Source organism: Paroedura picta, chromosome 5 (genome assembly GCF_049243985.1).
Source record: "Paroedura picta isolate Pp20150507F chromosome 5, Ppicta_v3.0, whole genome shotgun sequence".
NCBI lineage: Eukaryota > Metazoa > Chordata > Lepidosauria > Squamata > Gekkonidae > Paroedura > Paroedura picta.
Genome location: NC_135373.1, coordinates 56,098,505 through 56,115,450, shown reverse-complemented (window position 1 = coordinate 56,115,450; position 16,946 = coordinate 56,098,505). Strand labels below are relative to the sequence as shown.

Below are 16,946 nucleotides of genomic sequence, written 5' to 3'. Positions count from 1 at the left end.
TATTGATTTTCAAAATCTATCTTCCCATTCTTCTGTATCTTGCTCTGCTTGTGCATGGAACATTACCCCACTATATAAAGTTATCTCTCCTCGTCACTGTAGAATCTTACCTAGAAAGGAAAGTATTTATGCTTGCTTGGTCGGTTAAACTCATTCTCCTCTAATGTTCTCTTAGGGAGGTTTAACTGTTACCCTATAGCAGAGAGGTAGTGCTTTCCTGGTAGCAAGGTTCCAGATCTTCTTTTCTTATATTCATAGAATCATAGAATCATAGAGTTGGAAGGGGCCATACAGGCCATCTAGTCCAACCCCCCGCTCAACGCAGGATTAGCCCTAGCATCCTAAAGCATCCAAGAAAAGTGTGTTATTTTGGTCTGTCCCAAATTCTCCCTTTACTGCTTTCTGATTAATGATATCTCATCTACTTTCCAACTTAAGCTGGATTAAATAACAATTGTTAATAGCCTGCTTGATGGCATTGCTTCTACACCAACCTCCTGTATTGCAGTGGTTTTAGGTAATATTTTTAGAATTAATTCTATGTTCTTAATGAATATGAGAAGCGCTGCTGTACCATAGCTATATCATTTTATATTCTGTATATTTTGTTTTTAATTGCCAATAAAGGCTTCTATACTATTTCTTTGGTGATGTTTTTAGCAACTGTAACTGGATTTTGCTTGAAAATACTCCCTCAAAGCATTTGTCAAATACTAGATGCATCTTTGGTTAAGAGCCAACAGGAATTCATTGTGATTAGGTTCAGGGAACTTACAGTTCAGTAGTGAGCATATTCAAATAGAACCTATCCTAATAAGAATGGATGATAGTCAAGAAGCAACTTTGATCAACTTAGAAGGCATAACTCTGTTTAGGATTGCACCATACAATGTTGAATGGTGCACTTGAAATCTGTTAGCTGCAATCTCAGCTATGTCTTTTAACATTTTTTTCAAATTTTAGAGACTTATGGGAGCAACCTTAATATTGTTGGGAAGCTTGGTCCCAGGAAAGTATTCTTAAGACTGTGGCCTATGACACCATACTAAGCACTTAGTGGCACAGACTCAAGTTATATTTTTAACTTTGCCCTTCCCTGCAAAAGATTGTGTTCAAGAGATGTAGTTCTAGGCTGTCCTTATGAATGGACAAAAGTTGTTTAACAACATGAAACAAATTTCAGAAAGTAGATGGGAAAATAACAGGGATAAGAAATGATCTGATAATACAACCTTAAATAAGCTAATAAAGCCCATATTTTACAACTTCCTTGAGATATACACTGCTTTATTTTTATTTATTTATCATACTTATATACCGCCCTCCCCGGAGGCTCAGGGCGGTTTACATCATAACAGAGAACAATACATAAAACAGTCTGTAACATGTATAACTGATAACTAATAATTGTAACCAAAATAGATTGCTTGGGTAGAGTAATAAGTGCAGAATTTTCATATTGGCTCATTTGTTGTTTGATATTTGCAGCTCAATTTAATTGTGGTTTTGGAAGTTGTTCAGGGTCTTTTGAAAATCTAAGCTCAAGGTTGCAGTCATTGCATAATTAAGGATGAAATAACCAGAAATCCTTTTTTTCCCCCTGTAGGTGTACAAGTCTGGTGTATCTGAATCTACGCTCTTGTCAAGCTTTGACTGATTCTGGCATTGAGGGTTTAGCAATATTACCTTCATTGACTCATATTAACGTTTCTGGAATTGCTGTCAGTGATCAGGTGAGAAGATAAAAGCATGGGATAGGAAGTTGGTTCTACATGCCGTTTCATAATTGGGCAGAGGGAAATTTTGAAGGAAGAAACAGAGACAATTCTCTATCCTGCTTTCTACAGCACAGTTGTGTACAGCTTCTTATGGATTGGGATGTCACCAATATGCAGATAATACCCAGCTATATCTCCCCATGGATGATCACCCAGACTCCTCCCCGAATACATTTGCCAGTTATTTGGAAGCTGCTGCTGGATGGTTGGAGCAGAGTTGCCTGAAACTCAACCCCTCCAAGACAGAGGTCCTGTGGCTGAGCAGGAAAGGGATAGGACAGGAAGTGTGTTAACCCACCTTAGCTGGTGTGCAACCTAATACCTTGGACTCCACAAGGAACTTGGGAGTGATTCTGGATGCCTTCCTCTTGGAGACCCAGGTCACGGGAGTAGCCTACATGGCATTTTACGATCTTCACCAGGCGAGGCTACTAGCACCCTACCTGCCCCCATACTGTATGGCCAAAGTGATCCATGCAGCAGTCACCTCCAGATTGGATTTCTGTAACTCACTCTACTCATGCCCCTGCCAGTTTTCCTAATTCCTTTCAACAAGGTGGCTATGGATTTCTTGGACCTGTTGTTTTGGATATCTTGAGAGCATTGCTACCTGTTGGTCCTTATGGACTAGGCAACAAGGAAACCCAAGGCCATATCCTTATGTAACATACCCGCCTGCCGGATGGCATGGCCCCTGATGCACTTCTTACAAGTAGGGTTCCCAGGAAGTCCACAGAGATTAAGGCACCCCCTTTACGTCATGTGAGATGCTTGGGAAATGACAGTTCTTTATAGCCATTCATTACCTCCTGACCGATGGATAACCATTATTTGTTTTCTTACTGTGTTGTTGAAGCAAGTCTGCTTTAGTTTAAAAATGCAAATTCCTGTATTTCTTTGATTATTTCTCTTTCCTTTGTGGAAGATGACAACCTGCAATGTTATGCCTTTTATTTATTTTATTCAAAGGTCATGATTAATCAGAGGAGAATCATATGCTGCAGGCAAACCTTCTGATGTCTAGGTGTTTTATTAAAATGGATATAAGGATGTTTTTCATTAAAATGCATATAAGAATGTGTGTGTGTTTTTTTTAAATCTTGGTGAATGCTTCAGAAATATCATCCCGGGGGTATACAGAAGAGTTTTCAAAAAAATAGACTTTGGGGGAAAATCCAACATGCTTATTAGCATTGGCTTAAACTAAGAAAGTATGTTGGTGATAAGAATAATGTGTAGTCTGTGATATGTTAAAGGTCAAAAATATTTCTGTTATCTGAAAGCTATTTTTCTCTCTGCTTCTTAATATTCAAGAATACATCTGTTTTTAAACATTTCCTGAAGTTTTACTTTGGCTAATAATCAGTGCCAATGAATTATGGAATAATTAGACAAGATTGAGAGTAAACTAGACATGATAGGTAGTATCTGCCTTTCTGTGTCACTAGCCATGTGTGATTCAATTTGCTCTGGCTAAAAAATACCAAAATCAGCCTTGAGACTTTCCTGGGTTCTGGAGGGTAGAAGGTTGAAGTAAAGGCACTAAGCTTGCTGTGTGGCTACAAGAGCCTCTCCTCAAAAGAACTGCCAAATTCCAAAAAGACTGGACCAGAGGGTCCAATTCCTGGGACACCCAAAAAGTGTGCTTCATCAGACCTCCATTATTTCCTATGGTGAGAACAGACCAGAGATCTGTTTTGTGCTCATCATAGGAAATAAGGGAGATTGGATGAGGTACTTTTGAGGAGGGGCTCCCGCAGCTACACAGCAAGTTTAGTGCCTCTATCTAAAAATCCCACCACCACCCCCAGAGCCTGGGGAAGATCACCATAGACTTGAATGATGCCATTGGTATCAATTCGGCGTATCCAAATCAATTTGGCTAAATCAAAACTACACTATAGGTGATTTGGAAGAATCGATTTGATTTGAACCAAATCAAAAACATCCGACTCTTCTTCTCCTGGCACATGCCTAGTGTCTGATTACAAGGGTGATGAGAATTAATTTAACAGAGCTTCACAGCATTAACCATTGGTTTTTTTGTTCTGGTATTGGAGCTAGGCTGGGAAAAAATGTTTAAAGAAACAGAATGAAAGGGTAGGGCAGGATTTAGCTTCCCTTTCTTTTGTACCAGTTTTCTGCTAAAAATAGATTCACACACATATAAACACACACACCACTTTGCACTTGAATAGGGGGGGCAGTATAGGAGAAGAACTTTATCTGGGGAGGCGAGGGGGGAGAGGGAAGAGCTTTAGAGAGGCATGCTTTGTGCTACCTTTGGAAAAAATTCTGTCATTGCCCGCTCGCTTTTTCACCTATTCGTTGCTCCAAGATGTCAGACATTTTTTAAAAAGGGGCAAGGGGCAAGGCAGGACAAAGCAGGCGCCTTTAGCTTCCATATCTTTCTTTGGATGGTGAGCTGCTGGCTGCTCTCCATTAGATAGTGCTACATATGTTGGTGAATCCACTTTTTGGGATTCAACAACTATCACTTTAAAATGGAGGATGTAGTCAACCGTTTACTGCCCAGATGCTGCATGTCACCTACATCATATGGAGGGTCCGGAATATAATGACAACGAGAGGTAAGTATTTATTTCTAAAGAATACAGAAATCCTATATGTGTACATCCCCTATTGAATAACTAACATTTTTGACCAATGCAGGTTGAGGAATGTATAGAACAGATCCTGTGCAATCCAGAGTAATCAAACTTGGAGGGGATCTCTGCATGTCTCTCCTCTACCTGCCTCCAAGGTTAAGTGAGAGTTGGATTTACAGGGTACAAGTTATAGACCCCTAAGAAAGGTGCCCCCAGGAAAGTGCTTTCTGGGCTGAAGACTGCTGCCACTGTGATAAATTTCCTATTTCACATTTGAATGTTGGATATACCACATTTTCAGCTTTGAAAATATGTGAATCAGTCTATATATGGCCCAGTTCTGATGGCACTTTCCCAATCTTCCAGAACATGGTTTAACTCCTGTCTTGGAGAACTGGGCATGTGTTATGGGGGGGTCTCATCTCCCTACTTACATACGAACTCCATCCTCACTTCCATGGTTTCTGTAGCTATAGTTTGCTGTGACATCTGAACTGCGTAAAATCTAGTTAGCACTAACTTGGATTACCTCTAAATCATATTATCAAATCATAGTTTGGAGGCAGTTCTGAGTTTGTGCCAAGTATCATTTGCCTGACTGGAACAGACAGTAGTTGTGGCACATTCACGATGACTGGAAATATGACCTTAATTGAGATTATGTTGTTTCAGTAACATAATGTAAACATTGAGGAGCAATTCAAATGAAAAAACAAACAAACTACGAGTAGTATAATGACAGTAAGTACAATATAACAAATAAGAGATGTACTTTGAAAACTTTTATATTTTATTTTTATTAATGTCTAACAAATCACTATTGTTATTCTGTTGTTGTACACTACCCTGAGTTGCTAGGGAGGGCAGTATAAAATAAAATAAATAAATAAATAATAAAAATAATACTTTATACCAACAGTGACAATTAACCCACATTAACTTTTCCCTAAAATGTTTATAGACTTTGGAAACTCTTGGCAAACATGGCAAAATTAGGGAGATTACTGTGTCAGAATGCAAGTCAATTTCTGATGCTGGAATAAAGGTAAACCAAAATCTATAGATGTTATAGTCAACATTGTATGTGTATTTGAAGTTTTATTCTATCAAGTGATTTGTTCCATTTTTAAAAAAGCAAAGTCTTACAGCAGAAGTGTATGATTGCTGCGTATCAGAAATGCCATTCAATAGAAGAATAATTGGTTTTCATGCCCTGCTTTTCACTACCCAAAGGAGTGTCAAAGCAGCTTACAACCTTCTTCCCTTTCTCTCCCCATAACAGACACCCTGTGAGGTAGTTGGAGCTGAGAGAGCCCTGAAAGAACTGCTTTGTGAGAAGAGCTTTAACAAGACTGACTAGTCCAAGGCTGTATGTGGAGAATCAAACCTGGCTTTCCAGTTTAGAGGCTGCCAGTCTTAATCACTACACCAAGCTGGCTCTTAGTAGTAATCACTTTGTACCCCAGAAACAGAAAAGTCCTGAAGTAGAAAATATTGGCCATGTAATCCTGAGACCGTTCATCACTCTACAGCCATATATTATTCTTGGAATTGTTCTCTGTCTACAGCATCCTAGAGCCGAATCTGAATTAAGATTGGTAACCCCATGGAAAAAATTATTCCTTCCAATGCAGTGAGGAATGCTTCCATGTGGGCTGGATGTAACTTAAGGGGGAATCATATAGGAATGCAAACATTCTGTCTTATTTATGAGAAGCCATCATTCAGACTGCTAAACTTTCATCCAAGCATCAGAAAAAGCATTAAGAGCAGATGTGTGCAGTTGTAGTCCAGTACACAATTTAATCATTCTTCTTCTACACTGCTGATCCCCCCCAAGCTGATCAACATGACCAAGAAATACCCACTGTTTCCTCAATATCATGACTTTTATCATGTCACTATTATTTGTTACCTTTTTATTCTGCTTTTCCTCCAAAGAACTCGGGCAGCATACATTATTCTCTGCTCCTCGGTTTCATCCCTGTGATAAAGCTGAGGTTGAGAGACAATGGTGGCTCAAAGTCACCCAATGAACTTCACGGCAGAGTGATTTGAACCTGGTTCTCCTATTTCCTGGCCCAACACTTCAAACACTACACTACTGTGGCCCTTGCCTCTCAGCATAACAGACAATTGCATAAGATACAGAGTTCTGCCTTTTGTTGAGGATTTTACTGTCAGCCCCTTCTGAAGATATAAAGAATGTTGGCTTCAAGAATAGTGGTTTGTCCAGGAGTGGATGAAAAGTTCACAGCCAAATTCAACTGCATTCTACTTTGGAAGATAACTTTTGGGCCACTTCTTGTTCTTATGAATCCATTTACATATCTTCCTGAATTGGCTTGCATAAAGTAAGAGTATTCAGTCTTTTAAAGAGAAGTGTTGCTTGAAAAATCGACTATTTCAGCCAGCTGTTTGGTATCTCCTTATCGCATTAAGGTGGCTTGAAAAATGTTTCACTAGAAGCATTCACTGCCAAAGCTGATTTTGTTTTATGGTTATTTTTTTAAAACCTGATTAGATGTACAAAAATGAAACCCGAAGAAATTGTGATGCATCACTTTCTTAACATGGCTTGTTTTAAAACAGCATCAGTTGCTGATTTATGAATTAGTAAAATTAGTAAAAAGGTCTACAATAAGTTAATTGTGCATTTTTATTACATATGTATAATATCATACTTGACAACCACAAAGATAATTCTATCTAGTTAGACGACAACATTTTTGCTGCATTAGACCCCCCAAGAAAACTGGCTCTGTTTCTAGTTAAACAATGTATCCAGAATTTATGAAAACAGGGATGTTCCTAACTTGTAGTAATTAGATCGCTGCATTTTTTTTAAAGTTAGGATTTACAAAACTCATAACATGAAAATAGATTTTGATTTGAAACACAGATCTTGTTCAGTACTGCAGATTATATATTCCCAGTAGTTTACTAAAACTTTTTCAGATCTCAGTCAACATTTTTCAGATCTCAATATGAGTAAAATACAACAATTCACAGGCACAAAACTGTGTCCATTTCTCCCATGGTCTCCTGCTCTCAGCCTTTCTGACCCCCAGGAAAGTTGATTCCTGGGGTCGTAGGACTTGTGCGGCAAATAGCCAAGTTATTACATGTAAGGATATGATGAGGATGGCAGAAGAGCTGAATTCACTCTCTTCTGTCGGTAGTGTGCAAATTTCTGGAAAGAAATGAAGGATTTTTATTTTAGGTAATCTTTTAGTGATTTGTTTTGGTTTGATAATTTTTCCCCTGGATATAACTTTATATAGATGGTTAAAATGTTATTTAAAATATTTTATCTTTATATATTCTTTATACTATATTTCTTGATACATATTTTAAAATGATATAGTTTGTAAGTTGATTTGAACTTTTTGAGGAAGTATATACTGATGGAGCACATCTGTGTCTCAGATTGTATCTATAATTCTTCTGAGAATTATATCTCTATTTAAATATGAGAAAACTACATTACCCTGTGTCACTGTTGGGGGAAGATTGGTCAGTACATAATATAAAACTTAATGAATGTAAACTAGCTTGAGGAAATCAGTTGATGTTTATTCTAGTTTTTGTGACTTGTATTCTAGAGATTCTGTATGGATGTCAGACATCTAGACTACATGGATTTTTCTTTTTGTCGGCAGTTGTCAAATCATTCAGTAAAACATTTGTCACTCAACTGTCACAAACTTACTTCCCTCAGTATGGTTGGTTGTCCTAGGGTATGTATTCTAATTTTATTTATTTATGTTATTTATAGTCTTCTTTTCTCACTGAGATTCAAGGCAGTGTACATAATGTCACTCAAAGCAATTAACAAGGTATATATTATTTTAAAACATAATAGGATAGGGATTGCAGAAATCAGAGACAAAGCTGAGACAAAGCATAAATACTGATACATTATGTACATAGCAGGATAATGCATACAGCAACAAGCAAATCTGAGCCCCTCATTGATGCGTGAGATCATGGCTTCCCTGAGACATTTGTTGTCAGAAGGTCTGTGAGCTGGAGGGTGGGAGAGTGTTGTTGCTGCCAGGAGGTGGTTGTAATAAGGGTTTTAATGTTATGACTGGGGTTTTATAATTGTTTTATGGGGATTTTATTGTGGGGAGATTTTTCTATTGTGAACCACCACAAGCTATTTGCGAGTGGCGGTATAGAAGCCTTAGAAATCTTAGAAATCATAGCTCTCTGTTCCAGCTGTTCTAGAACAGACTGTTTTATTATTTGTTCCAAAGTTTTGCCAGCTACAGATGTCAAGCTGATGGGTCGGTAGTTACCCAGATCCTCCTTTTTCCGTTTCTTGAAGATAGGGATTTGCCCACCTCCAATCATCTGGCACCTCACCTGTTCTCCAAGAAGTTTCAAAAATAATGGACAGAGGTTCAGAGATGACACCTGCAAGTTCTATTGGTACCCTTGGATGCCCAGAAGACTGTTTCATTTAAAGAAATTAGGTGTTTATAGACTGCCCCCACAGTGATCCTAGGCCACCACTTCCATCCCTCCTGTTGTCATACGTTTTTGCCACCTTGAACATTATTGCCCTCACAAGAGAAGACTGAGGAGAAATAGAAGTTAAGCAGTTCAGCCCTCTCTTCAATCATAATCTGTTATAATTTCACCTTCTTTTCCTTGCAGTGGTCCTGCAGAGTCCCTACTGTTATTCTTACTTGAAATATAACTAAAGAAGCCTTTTTTGCAATGTTTAGCACTTCTTGCTAGCCTAAGCTCATATTGAGCTTTAGATTTTCTAACACTCTCCCTACTATCACTGGTTATTTGTTTATACTCATCCTTGGTAATAAGGCCTTCCTTCCATTTCCTAAATGACTTTTTTATTCCTCAAATCATTTGACAGCTGCTTATGGAGCCACCTTGGCTTCCTTAGGCTCCTTCCATCTTTTCTTCTCAAGGGAATTGTGATAATGGCCTTTTAAAAATATCTTGCAAAAGTCCAGCATTAATAGCAGCATTACTAACCTTCAGATGGTTGCTTGAGATCTCCTGGGATTACACCTGATCTCCAGGCAACAGAGATCAAGTCATCCAGAGAAAATGGACCCCTTAGAAGGCAGATTCAATGGTTTTGAAATCCCTCTCCCTTCCAAACTCTACCATCCTCAGACTTCACTCCCAGAATATAGAACAAATTGCCTGTTGACAAAGCAGTACAGTAATATCCTTGCAGACCAATATCATATATTAGCTGTATATAAAGACTTCAATAAACCTAGACTTTAACTTCTAACTGCTGTGAGAATATGGTTGGAGTTTATATTTTCACAATACTGGCATTATCAGGCCATGCCGTAACATTTCCCCTTGTATTAAAAGGCAGCAAACATATCTGACACTGCATAGATTAGAATTAATTTGGACCAAATAATTCCAACACTTAAAGATGCAATTTTATAGTCTCTTCTCTATTAATTCTATGAACCTCACTTTTAATGTTTCATTTTATATACTTTAATAATTTATCAGTCTCTAGGAATTCCTTCATTTTTCAGTGAATATTGCTTGACTTACAGGTAACTGACGCAGGTATACAGTATTTGGGAGCGGTCTGCACTTACCTTCACTACTTGGATATCTCAGGCTGCATAAATATTACTGATAAATCATTGAAGTCCCTGTGGAAAGGTTGCTTGCAGCTCCGAATTCTTAAAATGCTGTACTGTCCAAATATTACCAGGTAACGTAATCCCCCCTTTATAATCCCCCCATTAAAAAAAAAGATTACTAGCAGAAAATGTCTATATCATATCGAAATAATGCTTCAAGGCTAACATGTACAAATATCCGAAACATCAACCAGGAACAAGCAGAAATCAGCTGGCCCGCAAAACACATTCCCAGCTAAAATATCAAGTAGAGGCAGTTGCAGTGAATGTGGATCTCCACCCTTGGCATCCTGGATGCTTCCGAGAATCCCACAAGTAGAGCATGATGGCAATAAACTTCCTCTATTGGTTACCCCCTACTGCTAGTATTTAGAATCACACACAGGGATCTCGATGGAAACGGCAACTTTTGGAAAATAAATATGCCCCCAAATTATATTACACTAGAGAATTTTACTGAAAAGGTTTGTTTAACACACAATATTCAGATTCCATTCCCATCCCATCTATTGGGAAGTTCTACCGCAGTCTCCAAATATAGTTGGTTTATCCACAAGTCTCAGTGGCTAGTACCCATGGTGACTAAAGGGAACCCTCCACATTCACAGACAGTAAACCTCTGAAAACGACTGCCTGCCAATAGGTAGCATTAGGCAAGGTCCTCAGTATCTTTGCCGTTTGTTGGACCTCCAGAGATACTGGTTGGCAACTGTGTGAAACAGGATGCTTGACTAGATGGACCACTGGTCTGTTCCAGAGCAAGGTTTTTCTTATGTTGGTATACTCACTTCATTTCTGCTAACTGCTGATCCCATTTGTAATCTTAAAGTCTCTTGTTTGCTCAGGACTACTATTTCTCATATGCATTTCTGGTCCACAACATACATTCTCTGCCATTGGGACTCCTTGAGAAATGTTCTTTCTCTCTTTTTGGACCCAGCTGTTATCTCAGTTTGCTCTGCCTTTTCCATCAACCTTTTCCTTGGGTTTCCTCTACATGTTGCCTTTCCTCCATGCCTCTGGGCTTCTTGTGGCTTTTTTATTGTTCACACCTCCAAGCCTCGATCTCCCAATTTGCACAGACTCCTTTGACCTTACGCCCATGATAGCATTTTCTCCTAGAATCTACTGCCCACACTTCCAAATGTTTACTTCTAACATGGCTATTGTGTACAGTTAAGAGTGTTTATGAATATTCCATGCCACAACAGCAGTAAGAGTGGGTGATGAACATAGACAGGCAACAAATAGTTAGATTTAGTTTTTGTGAATACTTGATTTTTGTACAAGAGATCCCTTCATAAGTTTGGCTTACTTTTTCATTTCAGGCAAGCAGTTTCCAAGTATACATCAAGGCTCCAGAAATATGAATATAATAACGATGACCCTCCTCTGTGGTTCAGTTATGATAGTGCCAGTCAGGTACATGTTCCAAAAAAACAGAAAAAAATCTTGGCACATGAGAAAAGTCCTAGCATGAAATCAGAAGACACAATACAACATGCTGAAGCTACACAATGAAGACTAAAACCACCAATTCTTGTTCTTTTATTAAAATATATATTGGTATTTCTCAAATAAGTTTTAAAAATGTAGTAATTACTATTATTGTTATCCCTTATTATAATTAAACATAGTAAAATCCAGATAATCCAAATCAAAGATAATTCTCTTTGAATTATCAGTCTACAAAGAATCTATGTTGCCTACCAGTAGTGAACCTATATTTCATTTACCTATAATGAAAGCTTATCTGTATTCTCGTGTAATAAAATTGTTAGAAAATGAACCTGAGGTTTTTATTATATCATTTGAGGGTGTTCAGAATTCTCCCTGGTGCTGCTGCATCCAAAGAACCAGTTTTGAACAAGACAAAATATGTTTCAGAGATAGTGTCTCTCAATGAGGTAATTGCTCGTATGCCAAGCCATCCTGCCTCAACAGTGATCTATACTATATGGGTGAATTTCTGAGGACAGGGGAAGCAAACTAGCTCTGGCTCCTGTCTACTGTCTGATTCTTCATTTCATAGAACTGAGTTACAGGTTGAGCCCTTGTTTCACTGGTTGCTACTACTTCATATTGCAGGCAAATATTCTTTTTGGAAAAACGTTTTCCATACTGTAAAAAACTTTCTGTACACAGACCAGGTAGAAAGTGTCTCAACTAGGCCTTACTCTTTGAGAACTAGCTTTCTACAGGCAGCAAATTCTTCCAAGCAGGAAAGAAAGGCCTTTCTGCTCTCATAATCTCCAAAGGAATCGGTCATGCAATTATGTTAAAGTTGTAGACCAGCTATGCACAAGACAGGACTACATTCTTGCCTCCAGGTTAAGGAACATCTGCTACTGTGAAATGAGGACATTGATGATTAGATAAAGGATATGCAAGGTGGAGCCAAAAACAGGGGCGTTTAATCACTTATGACTTGGGCAGCTACTACAGAGGGATTTTTCTCACAAGGTATTCTCCACATTAAAGAAGTCTGTCTGCAGGACATCCTACTCATTCTGAGCATGAACCAGTGCGTCTCCCTTTTATCAGGCACACTGGGCAGGCCTAAGAAAGCACACCGATTCATTCCAGGAGATTAGAGCTGAAGAATCAGTTATTATACAGTGGATAATATAACAAAACTATATACTAGGAATTTCCCCCTTCTTCTTGATCAATTTGCAACCACTGAGAATTCTCAACAGTGTGCTCTAGCTTAAAAGCAAAAATGGAAAACTTTTAATCATGTTTTGACTCTCAATACACAGGTTGGTTAAAAAGAATACATCATTTAAAACTGGCAAGAGCAAAATTAAAGAAACACTTAATTATAATTCCTGAGCATGCTACAATTTGGAGCCATAAAAGGAGACATCAGAAACATCAACACAAACACGATTAAATTAAGAACAGCCATCGAATGTACAAAAATTGGGTAAGACCCCACATTCACTCCAAGGTAGCAACCATGTAATTGAAATATTTACAACAAAGTTTGTGTCCACTGGGACCTTTAAGATCCACCTGCTTCAGACCAACACAGATACCTACCTGATTCTGTAATCTTTACAGTTAGCATATTTATTTATGACTCTGTGATTAACACAGCTAAATTACTTTTAGGATGGAATGTTCAGCTTTATAGACTGGAACCAGGTTTGGTTTTTGAGATGAACTGTGCCATTTTCTGTATCTGCTTTAATACATTTTTCTTTCTCCCCTCTTTGATTCAGATGGCCTGAAAAATCAAAATACATGCATTCCATTAATGTAACACATTCACAATAAGGAGCCTCTTTCCTGACCTTCATGAAAATATTCCCCAAGGGGGTGTTACTGAAATAAATTGGGATGCTTTCTAAAGGTATGTACTGCTTTCTGTGGTTTCCTTCTTGGCATCACACCATGACTGGCTCCCTATTGTGTCCCAGCAGACTAAATCTGAAGATGTGTTTCAGTATCATGTTGATTTTTAGTCAAGGCTACCAATATCTGCGATTACAAAATGAGCTTGCCCGATGCACTCCTTTGTGGAAGCAGAAAGTTAGATTCTTGAATAGTTATCACTGCTCCTAGCATCAGAGTCAAACAATCCGTGCTGACTGGAGATCGTGAGTAACGGGCTGTAGAAGTCTTACAGCCACGTTCTTGCCAATGGCCACACAAAGCACCAAACTACACATTATACACAGATGCATGCAACTTGACTTTCTACAATCAAAAGCCACTTCAGGACAAGACAATGAAGAATGATGGGAGGAGTTAACCCTTTCCCTCCCAATAAGACACACACAAGTACAGTCTGAAATATCCATATTTACCTTTATCCACATTACATCCATCTGAGGTATGCTTAGAGGGAAAATTGCTTAGGTGCAGAAATGATAGCCCAATTGTTTTTTTTTTTTTGGGGGGGGGGGCTTGAAATCAGTTCTCCCACATCCCATCCAGTTTTGCAAGTTCTGAACCAGAGATCTGTGATACAATATTATTACAAAAAAAAATGGAGTCCAATAGCACCTTCATTAAAGATTTATTCAAGGTGTGAGCTTTTGTGTGCATGCACTCTAAAGAAATCTTGAAGAAATCTTTGTTGGTTTTAAAGGTGCTATTGGACTCCATTTTTGTTGTGCTACTTCAGGCCAATACGGCTGCCCATCTGAACAATATTATTAGTTTACTAACAGAAGTTTAATTCAACTGTAGTAATGGGAAGTACTGTCATTTATGACCCAAACATACTTCCTTTCAGTTTTAAAAGGTTCCCTTTGGTTTACTTTATCCAGGAGGAAATGTGATTTTTCTTTTAATTCTTCACCTTACTGTACAATGGTCAGTTTGATCCCTAAGTTTATTCTCCTTTCCTGCTCTCAATTCCACCCCCCCAAGTAATTTATATGGACTTTTAACAAAGCTTCAGAAATATGTAACTGTTAGAAAACTGCTAAAAACTGAAATGCAGAACGTTAGCTCCATTATAATACTCCATACCTCTTATGGTCATGGAATGTCAAACAATCCTTTTCAACCAGTTTTTCCAAAAACACACAAGCAATATAAAATTAGTATGAAACAACAATTCTAAACATCTGTTTCCTGAAATAAAAATCCAAGGCCACATTACATAGTCAAGAATCCAAAAAAACATTCCTTCTCATGTTTTCAATCCTATTTGCAGTCATTCCCTCCCCATTTATTTTCAGCATCTGGCTTTAAAGCAGAGAGGCAAAGTGAAGGCACAATTGCATCAAAGAAGTTAGTTTAAATACGACAGCCAACTTTTTTGTGATATGTAATACAACCAAACCGGAAAGGCATAGGCATAACATAGTTTTTAATGCAACCTTATAAAGGGTTAACATGCTTCTAAGGCTGTTGATTTCAAAGGATTTAGGAGGGTGTAGCTCTGCTTAGGATTGCAGTGTTAGTTGGAGTAAGTCCTACTGAATAAAATGATAAATTTCAGAGTAGACAAGTTTAGATCACTCTCTTAGTATCTCAGTTTGAACTAAAATGGTTTAAGGGGAAAGTGGTTGCTTTAGGAATCTAGGAGTTTTCTGTTGAAATTACATCCCAAGAGGTGGGAACTTCTTGACAATGGACTATCCTAGGATTCCACCGGCAGGTAAAATGCCCCTAACTATTTCTTTCATCTACAGCAGGGTAGTCAAACTGCGGCCCTCTAGATGTCCAGCAGGGGCTCCTGGGAATTGTAGTCTATGGACATCTGGAGGGCCACAGTTTGACTACCCCTGATTTACAGAACGTTCAATGAGGCACAGTGCCATCACAGAACGTGAAACAAAGGCAACCTTTTGTCCCCCTAGATACAGGATTTCCTTCACCATTATAGGAACACAGTGCAAATGATTCACGTTGCGCAAAACAGAGGCTAAACTTGTGACAACATGTTTCATTTTCATCCAAAAATCTAATTCCTAATAAAACTCAACACAATTTTATGCACTTGGGACCTTGTCTCTCCCCCACCAAAAAGAAGAAAAGACCATAGTGTGTCTCAACTCTGAGCAGCCTTCCAAGGAAATCACATCACAGTCATTTATTGCTTAAAGTGGAGATAGTAACTAGAGGTTACTTTGCCATGGATTCCATTAAAAAAAATAAACATGTTCTTCAATACCATTCCAAGAATTTAGGCATGGAGGTGGGGAAGACTGGGCGTTCTAGTGCAGACTGAAACACTTGGCAAATGGAAACTTCTAACTTGGTCACTCATGTTATTAATTCTAGTTTGTTCTTAAATTAGTAACTCCATACTTTGTTGTGCCCTCATGGTCAAACTAGATGTGCACAGGGAGTTCTATTTTTTCAAATATGTGTGATGAAGCCCCACCAGGCCGAACTATTGAGAGTTAAAAAAAAAAAAGTCCCTGAGATTTGCAGATAGAATTCCCTGTGCACCTCTGGCTTGGCCCACAGAGCTGGATCAAACTGTAATTGGGTAAAATGTAGTCAGGACAGAAATCTACTGGCACATTAAAGACAAACACCATTTATTTCTTCATGAGCTCTCATAAGTCAGAGTTCATTCCTTCAGATGCTATGAAGAGGTAATCATTATGAATCTGAATTATCATTATGAAGACAGGCCGGTGTGTGGAGCTTTCCCATTACCAGTACATATGTACATTGAGCACAAGTGAGAGCAATATGTGTTTAATGAGCTCCATGCCAATTTTCCCATGTGCTGGAATTGTGCATAAAATAGAAAGGATTATGGCCTAAGAGCCAGCTTGGTGTAGTGGTTAAGAGCAGTGGCCTCAAATCTGGAGAACAGGATTTTATTGCCTCCACATGCAGCCAAGCAGGATGACCCTGGACCAGTTGTAGTCCTCTCAGAACTCTCACCCCCTCACCCACCTCACAGTGTGTCTGCTGTAGGAAGACGAAGGGAAGAAGATTGTAAGTCGTTTTGAGACTCCTTCTGGTAGTGTAAAGCGGGGTACAAAAACAGCTCTTTGTGTGCATATGTACACCATACATGTGATATCTTAAATGCCTAATGTGGAATGCAGTCCAGTTCAATATGGTGAGCATGTAATAATAATGAATGTCTAAGTGGCATTTCCACTGGATGCCAGAAACATCCATTACATTAAATTCATTACACTGAGTGTGATGACAATCCATTCAATGTTCTGAACTCTTTGTTAGTCATCCATGTGTTAGTCTAATTATGAAGTTGGCACTTTTCACTCCCTTGAAGTGCCCCAGATTTATTTAATTTATAGTTTATTTTATTTATACTTGCCTATTAAATAAATAGCACCTACCCAGAAACAAGGGAGGGAAGGCAGCATGGCATAGGCTGATCCCATCAGATCTTGGAAGACTAGCTGGGTCAGTATTTGGAATACTCTGCAGATGAACCTCTGCTTCTTACTTGCTTTGAA

At 38.5% G+C, this 16,946-nt stretch overlaps 2 protein-coding genes across 5 annotated transcripts in view; one reads left to right on the top strand and one right to left on the bottom strand.

Moving 5' to 3' along the window:
• FBXL13 (F-box and leucine rich repeat protein 13) overlaps window positions 1-11,827 on the top strand; it is an 82,279-nt gene extending 70,452 nt beyond the window's left edge. For all 4 annotated transcript variants that reach the window (XM_077338080.1, XM_077338082.1, XM_077338079.1 and 1 more), the window contains 5 exons: window positions 1,607-1,733; window positions 5,349-5,432; window positions 7,993-8,127; window positions 9,946-10,109; window positions 11,367-11,827. In XM_077338080.1, coding sequence (XP_077194195.1) covers window positions 1,607-1,733; window positions 5,349-5,432; window positions 7,993-8,127; window positions 9,946-10,109; window positions 11,367-11,559 — 703 coding nt within the window. In that variant the 3' untranslated portion in view covers window positions 11,560-11,827. The remainder of the gene's footprint in view (window positions 1-1,606; window positions 1,734-5,348; window positions 5,433-7,992; window positions 8,128-9,945; window positions 10,110-11,366) is intronic.
• Window positions 11,572-16,946, bottom strand: part of FAM185A (family with sequence similarity 185 member A) — a 43,704-nt gene continuing 38,329 nt past the window's right edge. Inside the window, exon 8 of the mRNA XM_077338086.1 lies at window positions 11,572-13,270. Within this exon, the coding sequence (XP_077194201.1) occupies window positions 13,152-13,270 (119 nt within the window). The 3' untranslated portion in view covers window positions 11,572-13,151. The remainder of the gene's footprint in view (window positions 13,271-16,946) is intronic.